Below are 11,931 nucleotides of genomic sequence, written 5' to 3'. Positions count from 1 at the left end.
ATATATAAACTATCAGACTACGTGGTCGGTAGTAGTGGGTTTCAGTAGGCCTTTAAAAGCAGTGGTTGTCAGGTTCAAACACTGATGACATCTATTAAACAGGACAAGAAGCAAAGAATCAAACAGAGACAGAATTAAATCTGGCTCAATTTGAGGAAAAACGTCTGGTCTGTACTCTTTGACAGTCTCCAGCACGCTCTGACGAAAGATTGTACGCCTCCTCCTTTATTTGGACTTTCCCTGACCACATGGCAACAGCTGCCTCCAAAGGGACGTGGGTCGTAAACAGCGTTGCCTTTGGTTACAGAACTCTCTCGTGTTCTGTCTGTCTCTCGACTGTCTCGCTCTCTCGCTCTCTGTCTCTGCCCCTCCCTCACGAATGTTGCTGTGTGCGCACAGCTTCACAATTTGTTTTGTTTTTAACCCCTTCTTAACCCTGGACGTATATTGAAAATACACGCAACCCTAACTCAAAATACCGGACATTGCGGACGTATGGTCAGTCTAGGTAAAGTCCTTTCCATAACATAGTCTGCCTACGCACTGTGTCCCATGTGCATGTGGCTATACTCTCAATTGAACAGCATTTTACATTTCAGCTACTTAAAATGATGAATAAACCACAATAGTGGGGTACCTGAACGCCGTCATGGCTGAAGAACAGGCGAGCATCAGCCGCAGTTGCCATCTGCAGACACGTCGCTCCAACCCACACTGGTGACTTTCTTATCAGGAGGGTGAAGGAGCGCCTCTCGCTGCTCTGGTAACATTCTCCAAATACATCTGAACAGCATAGACACTTGATTGAGTGTCAGGTAGAAAAGACGGCGGTAGAATGCTAAGCTAATTGCTGCACAGACACAGTAGATCTGGATATTGTACGGGGTGGTGTCTGCGTCACTGGAAAAACAAAGGGCTTGATTTACTAAAGTTTTGCGTGTACTAAAACGCGTGCAAACTTGATATTGTAAATAATTATTGTAAATAATGTAAATAATTCAATGTATATATTCTGATGATTAACTTGTGCGATGACTGTATTATGCTGATAGTATATATTTGTACCATGAATTGATTAACGTGGACCCCGACTTAGTTGAAAAACTTATTGGGGTGTTACCATTTAGTGGTCAATTGTACGGAATATGTACTGTACTGTGCAATCTACTAATACAATTTTCAATCAATCAATCAATAGCACACGCAAAGCTGATCTACGAATCGTGTGCAAAGTGGATTTCGTCTCTTAACCTCTTAAGGCCCAAGCTGTTTGTTTACATGATTTTTTTTATTTCTCTTTGCTATTTGGGCTTATTGGACCCAATTAGAATAAAAACTAAGAATCATCTTTTTATATGCTGTACTTAGTCCATAAGTAACAAACGTGTACTTCATGTTTAGTGACATTATTTTTACACTTTTTTTTTTCTCCAAATTCCATTGTATGTTATACTCTTCTGACACCACCAGATGGCAGTATAAGTGTCCACATAAGTGGCCATAAGACCCCAATTCAGTAGTGTAGACAATTTTGGAAATTAGGGCTAAACGTGCTGTCCACGCACGTGGCCACTCAGGCCTTTAGAGGTTAAAGGGGACTTTTTTAAAAATGTTGCCTATCGTTCACAATCATTATGAGAGACAAGAACACATTTAATTTTTTTACAATTGTAAAGATGATAAAAAACACTTGAAAGATGCGGCTAATGTAGCCTTCAAAAGCCCTCTAAAACAACTTGAAAACCCTCCATCAACGTTTCATATACACACTGCAAGTATATATATAATGTAGTAGAAGACACCTTCATAACAATATGTAATATGTACAATATACACACTGCAAGTATATACATAATGTAGTAACAGACGCCTTCATAACAATATGTAATATGTACAATATACACACTGCAAGTATATATATAATGTAGTAACAGACACCTTCATAATAATATGTAATATGTACAATATACACACTGCAAGTATATATATAATGTAGTAACAGACACCTTCATAATAATATGTAATATGTACAATATACACACCGCAAGTATATATATATATAATGTAGTAACAGACACCTTCATAACAATATGTAATATGTACAATATACACACTGCAAGTCTATATATAATGTAGTAACAGACACCTTCATAACAATATGTAATATGTGCAATATACACACTGCAAGTATATATATAATGTAGTAACATACACCTTCATAACAATATGTAATATGTACAATATACACACTGCAAGTATATATATAATGTAGTAACATACACCTTCATAACAATATGTAATATGCACAATATACACACTGCAAGTATATATATAATGTAGTAACAGACACCTTCATAACAATATGTAATATGCACAATATACACACTGCAAGTATATATATATAATGTAGTAACAGACACCTTCATAACAATATGTAATATGCACAATATACACACTGCAAGTATATATATATAATGTAGTAACAGACACCTTCATAACAATATGTAATATGTACAATATACACACTGCAAGTATATATATAATGTAGTAACAGACACCTTCATAACAATATGTAATATGTTCAATATACACCCACATATGCGGTCCTCTCCAAGGTTTCTCATAGTCATTCACATTGACGTCCCACTTGGTTGTGAGTTTTTCCTTGCCCTTATGTGGGCTCTGTACCGCGGATGTCTTTGTGGCTTGTGCAGCCCTTTGAGACACTTGTGATTTAGGGCTATATAAATAAACATTGATTGATTGATTGATTAGTTGCAGCCTTCATCCAGATAGGATTCTAGCAGGTCTGGGATCGCCCTCATCCCACTCACCGTGTGCAAGATCCTCAAACTTCTGCGCCAGCTCTTTCATGGCCGCCTTGCTCTCATTCTCACTCTCCAAATGAGAAAGTTCCCTCAGCAGCTTACAACCCCCGAGGGCAGACATGACCGACTCGCCCGCCTGACCACCAAGGGAAACACAATCGATATTATGTCAGTCAAGCAAACATCAATTATTTTGAAAGTGTACAAAGATATGAACAGTCAAGAAATGTTATACCGTATTTTTCGGACTATAAGTCGCAGTTTTTTTCATAGTTTGGCCGGGGGTGCGACTTATACTCAGGAGCGACTTATGTGTGAAATTATTAACACATTAGCGTAAAATATCAAATAATATTATTTATCTCATTCACGTAAGAGACTAGACGTGTAAGATTTCATGGGATTTAGCGATTAGGAGTGACAGATTGTTTGGTAAACGTATAGCATGATCTATATGTTATAGTTATTTGAATGACTCTTACCATAATATGTTACGTTAACATACCAGGCACGTTCTCAGTTGGTTATTTATGCCTCATATAACGTACACTTATTCAGCCTGTTGTTCACTATTCTTTATTTATTTTAAATTGCCTTTCAAATGTCTATTCTTGGTGTTGGCTTTTATCAAATACATTTCCCCAAAAAATGCGACTTGTACTCCAGTGCGACTTATATATGTTTTTTTCCTTCTTTATTATGCATTTTCGGCCGGTGCGACTTATAGTCCGGAAAATACGGTAATAGTTTACCATAAAAGAGGGAGACCGGATGGAAAAAAAACAACAAAGAAACAGGAAGTGTAACATTTCGGCATTGTGTGAGGATTTCATCGAAATACACAAGGCAAAACTTATGAGAATCTTGAGGCTAACTTAGCATAGCATAGCATGGAAACCAATAAGCATAAACTTATAGTGGGGGCCCTTAGGGAGATTTTAGGGCAGGGGTCACCAACCTTTTTGAAACCAAGAGCTACTTCTTGGGTACTGATTAATGCGAAGGGCTACCAGTTTGATACACACTTAAATAAATTGCCAGAAATAGCCAATTTGCTCAATTTACCTTTAATTCTATGTTATTATTAATAATTAATGATATTTACACTTAATTGAACGGTTTAAAAGAGGAGAAAACAAGAAAAAAATGACAATTAAATTTTGAAACATAGTTTATCTTCAATTTCGACTCTTTAAAATTCAAAATTCAACCGAAAAAAAGAAGAGAAAAACTAGCTAATTCGAATCTTTTTGAAAAAATAAAAAAAAGAATTTATGGAACATCATTAGTAATTTTTCCTGATTAAGATTAATTTTAGAATTTTGATGACATGTTAAAATCCAATCTACACTTTGTTAGAATATATAACAAATTGGACCAAGCTATATTTCTAACAAAGACAAATCATTATTTCTTCTAGATTTTCCAGAACAAAAATTTTAAAAGAAATTCAAAAGACTTTGAAATAAGATTCAAATTTGATTCTACAGATTTTCTAGATTTGCCAGAATAATTTTTTTGAATTTTAATCATAATAAGTTTGAAGAGATATTTCACAAATATTCTTCGTCGAAAAAACAGAAGCTAAAATGAAGAATTAAATTAAAATGTATTTATTATTCTTTACAATAAAAATAAAAAAAATACTTGAACATTGATTTAAATTGTCAGGAAAGAAGAGGAAGGAATGTAAAAGGTAAAAAGGTACATGTGTTTAAAAATCCTAAAATCATTTTTAAGGTTGTATTTTTTCTCTAAAATTGTCTTTCTGAAAGTTATAAGAAGCAAAATAAAAAAAATTATGAATTTATTTAAACAAGTGAAGACCAAGTCTTTAAAATATTTTCTTGGATTTTCAAATTCTATTTGAGTTTTGTCTCTCTTAGAATTAAAAATGTCGGGCAAAGTGAGACCAGCTTGCTAGTAAATGAATAAAATGTAAAAAATAGAGGCAGCTCACTGGTAAGTGCTGCTATTTGAGCTATTTTTAGAACAGGCCAGCGGGCTACTCATCTGGTCCTTACGGGCGACCTGGTGCCCGCGGGCACCGCGTTGGTGACCCCTGTTTTAGGGTGTGTTCGTTCACTTTTGTCTAAAAGCGCCAAATTTGGCACAGGTGTAGGTCAGGGCATACTTTGGGGTCGCCACAGCGGCTGATCCAATATGGCCACCACCTGAACACCACTTGAACCAGATGAGCTACAAATCCAAACTTGGTGTCTATTTCATGTTTTTTGACAATTACAAATATGATGGAAAAATCATCTTTATGATTGGGTGTGTCTGGACACCTAATTAGCATATTTCCAAGATGGCGGCTATGTAAAAATTAGATGTACCCTAACTTTTGATACTTTTGGCAAACTATTTTTTGAGCACCAGAAACATACTGGAATGATCAGATTTATGATCATTTATTTATTAGAGCACTTTAATTTCCATATTAACAACATAGCCATTATCTACCAAAATGTATTGCACATGTATTTCAACACAGATAGAATGTAAAGCTACAGATATATTTAATTGTAACATTCGTAAAAGTAGAGAAAGTCAGTGTTGCAAGTAGCCAAAGAGTAGTTGCCCTTTAAGCGAAACCAATGTCTTCAAAATGTCACAACTACAGCCGACATTTCATATAAACATTAGAAAGGAATCATGCATGTTGCACCAGGTTTTACTCATAACAATGCCCAAGTTACGTCCAATGTCTTCAGAATAGCAAAACGCCACTTGGAAATATGCAAATTAGGGGTCTAGACACACCCAAAAATAAAAATTAGCATTCCAACACATTTCTAATTGTCAAAACACATGAAATAGACACCAAGTTTACATTTGTAGCTCATCTGGTTCAAATGTTAGAGACAAAAGCTATTACAAGTGGCGGCCATATTTGATTGACCGCTGTGGCGACCCCAAAGGTCACCGGCGCAGGCGCCCTAGCCAAATCATTGAAGTATGCCCTGAGCTCATACTTGCCAACCCTCCCGTTTTTAGCGGGAGAATCCCGGTATTCAGCGCCTCTCCCGACAACCTCCCGGCAGAGATTTTCTCCCGACAAACTCCCGGTATTGAGCCGGAGCTGGAGGCCACGCCCCCTCCAGCTCAATGCGGACCTGAGTGGGGACAGCCTGTTCTCACGTCCGCTTTCCCACAATATAAACAGCTTGCCTGCCCAATGACGTCATATCATCTAGGGCTTTTAGAGAGTAGAGTGCACAACTGCGCACACAACAAGGAGACGAAGCAGAAGAACGAGGAAATTACAGACATGGCGACGCCGTCGACGAGCAAGATGAAGAAATACGCTTGCAAGTTCCAAAACGAATGGAAAACCAGAATTTCAGTTCATCCAGGACAGTTCAAAGGGGAAGGTGTATGTTGCCTGTAAATATGTAACAGACTTCTCCATTGAACACGGTGGCCGAAATGATATACTCAACATGAACGGAGAAGTTGAACAGGACAATACTGCCATCAATACTGCCATCTAATGGATAGCCACCGGAACACTGAAATTCAAGTATTTCTTTTATGTAAATAAAATATATATATATATATATATATATATATATATATATATATATATATATATATATATATATATATATATATATATATATATATATATATATATATATATATATATAGATATATATATATATATATATATATATATAGATATATATATATATATATATATATATATATATATAGCTAGAATTCACTGAAAGTCAAGTATTTCATACATATATATACAGTGGGGCAAAAAAGTATTTAGTCAGCCACCCATTGACAATCAATGGGTGGCTGACTAAATACTTTTTTGCCCCACTGTATATACATATACATATATATATATATATATATATATATATATATATATATATATATATATATATATATATATATATATATATATATATATACATATACATACATATATATATATATATATATATATATATATATATATATATATATATATATATATATATATATATGTATGAAATACTCGAGTTGGTGAATTCTAGCTGTAAATAACCACGCCCCCAACCACGCCCCCCGCCCCCCCACCTCCCGGTATTGGAGGTCTCAAGGTTGGCAAGTATGCCTGAGCTACACCTGTGCCAAATTTGGCGCTTTTAGACAAAAGTGAACGGAAATATCCCTAAGGGCCTCCACTATCAGGGCTTAGCATGAAGCAAAACATAAGCAATGGCGTAAGGCGAACGAGAAACCTGTAAAGACTGTCAGGGCAAGACGGGTATAAATAAGGGGCATGATTGCGATTGGGTGTGTTCAAATCAGCACTCCTCGTTTACCTCTGGTTGCTCGGGGCGCTGATTTGAACACACCGGCTTCTCTTGGTTGATTGGGACACTCACAAAAAATTCAGTGCTGAAATATTTGCTGCTTCAAAACGCAAGAACCCATCAATCCATCCATTTTCTACCGCTTGTCCCTTTCGGGGTCGCGGGGGGTGCTGGAGCCTATCTCAGCTGCATTCAGGCGGGGTACACCCCGGCACCTCCAAAACCCTCAAATCTAGACTCCAAACATTCCAGGACAAGCTAGTCAGGTTACTTCTAGACCTCCACCCCAGATCACACCTCACTCCTACCCACTTCTCCAAAGTGGGCTGGCTCAGGGTGGAGGACAGAGTAAAACAACTTGCACTGAGCCTAGTCTATAAAATCCGCTACACCTCCCTGATACAGAAGTACATGTCAAACTACTTCCATAACGTAAATGACCGCCAACACCAGGGGGAGCTGCACTAACCACGTTAAACCCAGATTCCGATCTAACAAAGGTCTTAACTCATTCTCCTTCTATGCCACATCAATGTGGAATGCACTCCCAACAGGTGTAAAAGAAAGGGCATCTCTATCGCACTAAAAGAACACCTCCAGGCAACTTCAACCCTTGACTAACACCCTCCCCCCTCCACATCCCACCTCCCCGGATTGTAAATAATCAAATGTAAATAATCAAATGTATATACTTGTTCTTATGCTTTCTGAACTCACTATGTTCACTTCTCGCTGTACATATCCTACCAAGTCAGACCTATACAATGTCCATTTCTCAGATGATGCAATTGTTGATGACTGAAGTGTTGATATCAACCAAACCTAATCCCAAGATTTTGTGAAAAAGGATAAAAGCTGATCATCACACAATAACGACTGACATAGACCGTGTCAAAAACAGAATGAAATGTTTGATCTTTACTGAATGAGACACCCGGAATGTACATGAAAATACAAAATGTGGGATTTACAATATTAACTATGCACAATAAAACATTGAATGTTTGAGAATATATGAACTGCAAACCACCTCTTTAATCGATATATTTTATAATCGAGCAAGAACAACAAAGATGCAACAAACACGGCGAAACATAAACGCGGAGGGTAAAAAAACAACCCCCTATTCAATATAATATCACTGTTCTGCAGAACTTTGTTGGAGAAATCTGCCTTCGTCTGACACCGTCTGACACTTCGTCTCAGGCAGCAGAGCTTCCTATGGTTACCGTAGTAACCCGTATGTCACTCAAAAGTGCAGATTCTAACCAGTGGAATCATTTCTGTAGTTTGAAAATATGCAGGGGGCCGCATTTGATATGTTTATTATGTTGTTTTATGCCCGGGTAACTGCGTTTTTTTATGCTGTGTCACCTGACTTCAAACTTGACACCTCATTGGCTGGTTCTGAGACAGGATCTTAATTTACCCAGAAGTGGGTCTCTCGTTTTGAAGTTTTTCATCACTGAATTTTTCTACACTGATGTGGAAGACTTGCTCTTCCGGGTTCTTCAGACCACCAATTACGGACATGACCGCCTCGTTCATCTTTCTGAACAACGATTTATTTTGCAATAAATGTTTTTTGTGTTCGTTTTCAGTCATTTCTGTGCGTCTCGCCCTCACTCTCGTTCGTGCTCGGGTTTTCTCTCCACCGTCAACAAACCCCTCTCCTTCCCGGCTGCTGCTCTTTAACAGAGCGCCCGGTGATTAGATAAGCCAGCCCAGGTGTGCCATCTACACACCTGTCGCTAATCTCAAAACCGGTCCTGGCACACCCCGCTTCGCTGCAGGTCCGCAGGCCACGCCCCCCCCACAACTGAATTTTAAAACACTGCATTTTTAGACAGTACCGTAATTTCCGGACTATAAGCCGCTACTTTTTCCCCTCGTTCTGGTCCCTGCGGCTTATACAAGGGTGCGGCTTATTTACGGCCTGTTCTTCTCCGACACCGACGAAGAGGATTTCGGTGGTTTCAGTACGCAGGAGGAAGACGATGACACAATGATTAAAGACTGACTTTTCATATACCGGTAGGCTGGATATTTTGATAACGTACAGGCGAGCACTTTGTATTACTTTGCACCGTTGTATTATTTGTACTCTGCACGAATGCTGTTCGCCATGTCAAAGATGTGAAAGTTTGATTGAATGATTGAAAGATTTATTGTTAATAAATGGGACGCTTTGCGTTCCCAAACAGTCATCTCTGTCCCGACAATCCCCTCCGTGGTAGCAGGAACCCCTATATACTACGCTAATTACACATCAAAACCCTGCGGCTTATAGTCGGGTGCGGCTTATATATGGAGCAATCTGTATTTTCCCCTAAATTTAGCTGGTGCGGCTTATAGTCAGGTGCGGCTTATAGTCCGGAAATTACGGTCATTTTTTATATACTGCATATTTTAAGACTTAATTTTTTATATACTGAATTTTTAAAGACTGAATTTTTACACACAATTTTTTTATATACTGAATATTTAAAGATTGTGGGGTTTTTTTACCAAAAAAATTGATATACTGAATTTTTTAACACTGAATTTTTATACAGTGATTCAGTTCACAAAATTCAAACGCAAAAAATTCTGTTACATAAATTCTGTTTTACAAAAAAAAGCTTTTGTTATAAAGACACAAATTAACCTTCATAGTTATATACACTTTTCTGTTCCTGTTTTGTCGCCGCAAGGAACGCTGATTGGCCAAAAAACGTGCGGTAAAGTTGCGGTCATTGGGCAAACATGTGAGACCGCGCATAATTAACAGCGATTGATTCCTTTGATTCCTAAAAGGACTGACGTTCAGTCTCTCCCAGTTTCAATAAACCAACCATAAACAGGTGTGGTTTTTTTTAGGTGTCTCACCATTTCCCAGAAATAAACAGCCATCTCACTGCGGTTCTGCAAGATAGCCCAGATGAAGAGCGCTGCCCAGGGCGAGTGGCAACGTTGGTCCCGGTACGCACAATTGCCCCCATGCAGCATCTTGTTGACTTGCTGAGAGATCAACAGCAGAGATGTTAGTGTCTTCATGTTTGCATGGAAGTTGAAGTATTGAGCAAATGTTTTAGTGAGAACAGCGATGGCTACAGACTCTGAGGGCCCTCGAAGAGCCGATCTTGAAGTCCAGACCCAGGGGTTCATAGTAGAAAGGCTGACAGACATCTCCCAGCAGGTCCCACAGAACACGTGATACCTGTATCAACCAAAAAAAACTCAATAAGAAACTAGAAGTTTATTTGATACTGGTCTTTAATTTAGTCGTGTAAATGGGAATGATTTCATGCAGTGGAACCCGTTTATGTTGACACCCCGTTGGACTGCACTGCAAAAAGTCAGTGTTCAAAAACAAGAAAAAAAATACAAAAATGAGGGGTATTTTATTTGAACTAAGCAAAATGATCTGCCAATAGAACAAGAAAATTTGGCTTGTCAAGACTTTCCAAAACAAGTAAAATTAGCTAACCTCAATGAACCCAAAAATACCTTAAAATAAGTATATTCTCACTAATAACAAGTGCACTTTTCTTGGTAGAAAAAAAAATTTGAACTTTTTGCTCAATATGTTGAAAAATATTCTTAAATGAAGTAAATGCTAGTGCCATTATCTTGACATCATGATATGCGCTCGGCATTACATTTCTTGAAACCAGCAAACTTACACTAAAAACTAGTTTATTGTTCTTAATGGAAAGGCAACAAGGCAACCGCTTGTTACTCTCGGGGTCTCCTAGCCGCTCAGGCAAATCATATTGTCTAAAAATGCATTTTTCCATCAATAACATGACATCATCGCGCCAAGTCCGTGCTCTTTCAGTCAATTAGTGCGCATATATACAGCCCGGCCCCCGGCCAAAATGTTTTAAATTGTAATTTTCAAGAATTTATCTTGCATGAACTATTTCTGTTCAAAATTGTTTGAAATGTTAAATGTTTAAATATTAACTGTCAGTTTACTGTACTGTGCCAACTGTACTACTATATGAGTACCTATTTTGTATTGTTTCATTGAAAATAAAACAGCAAAGTCCATTTGGCTGTCATCATTTTTTTTTTTTCATGCTTGAAATAAGAAATTATTACTTTAACAAAGTAGTTTTACACTCGTGAGTGTTGATGACACAGCTTTGCAACAGTTGATATTCTAGTTTCAAGCATGTTTTGCTCAATATAGGTCATCAAATCTCAGCAACAAGCTGTAATATCTTACTGAGATCATTTAGGACCAAAACTCTTAAAACAAGTAAAACACTCTAACATAAAATCTGCTTAGTGAGAAGAATTATCTTATCAGACAGAAAATAAACAAATATCACCCTTATTTGAGATATTTAATCTTACTTAGATTTCAGTTTTTGCAGTGTGGCTGACATAAGAGGTTACCAAAATTAGCCATTGTTTGTGAGACAGTGGGCACATCGTGCAGTCCAGCACCGCTGTGGCAATTTTGTCTTGATTACAATGACAATAAAGCTTTTGAACCTAAAAAAAAAACGGGTGCATTTTCTTTGCTGCTAGGTTAATGCTGCCAAGGTTTAATTTTGGAGATAACTTTGCACTGAACAGGAAGTCACCGTGTGCACATTTGCATGCCATAATGATTAGGTACACAATATATAGTATATATTAGTTGTAGATGTTATAGGGATATAGAGAATGTAACACCATCGTCATATCGTGACAATGCATGTTGATGACACATTATGCGTGTGCCGCGAATTTGACAGCGACAAACAACGCAAGGTCGAGTCCTCGTTAGCGGCTAATGTCACTCCACAGTA

General features: G+C 37.6%; 2 protein-coding genes across 5 annotated transcripts in view; one reads left to right on the top strand and one right to left on the bottom strand.

Moving 5' to 3' along the window:
• The window catches only part of trpm4a (transient receptor potential cation channel, subfamily M, member 4a), a 102,552-nt gene that overhangs the window by 43,185 nt on the left and 47,436 nt on the right, over positions 1–11,931 (bottom strand). For all 4 annotated transcript variants that reach the window (XR_009824488.1, XM_062036360.1, XM_062036362.1 and 1 more), the window contains exons 14-17: positions 10,245–10,346; positions 10,016–10,147; positions 2,835–2,964; positions 638–783 (exon numbers count right to left, since the gene is read on the bottom strand). Coding sequence is in view for 3 of the 4 variants with exons in the window: in XM_062036360.1 (XP_061892344.1) it covers positions 638–783; positions 2,835–2,964; positions 10,016–10,147; positions 10,245–10,346 (510 nt within the window). In the remaining variant the exon portion in view is untranslated. The remainder of the gene's footprint in view (positions 1–637; positions 784–2,834; positions 2,965–10,015; positions 10,148–10,244; positions 10,347–11,931) is intronic.
• The window catches only part of abat (4-aminobutyrate aminotransferase), a 212,215-nt gene that overhangs the window by 187,653 nt on the left and 12,631 nt on the right, over positions 1–11,931 (top strand). The window lies entirely within an intron of this gene.

Source organism: Entelurus aequoreus, linkage group LG25, assembly GCF_033978785.1.
Source record: "Entelurus aequoreus isolate RoL-2023_Sb linkage group LG25, RoL_Eaeq_v1.1, whole genome shotgun sequence".
Classification (NCBI taxonomy): Eukaryota; Metazoa; Chordata; class Actinopteri; order Syngnathiformes; family Syngnathidae; genus Entelurus; species Entelurus aequoreus.
Note: the sequence above shows the minus strand (reverse complement) of the source record. Positions and strands in the feature narration are given on the sequence as shown.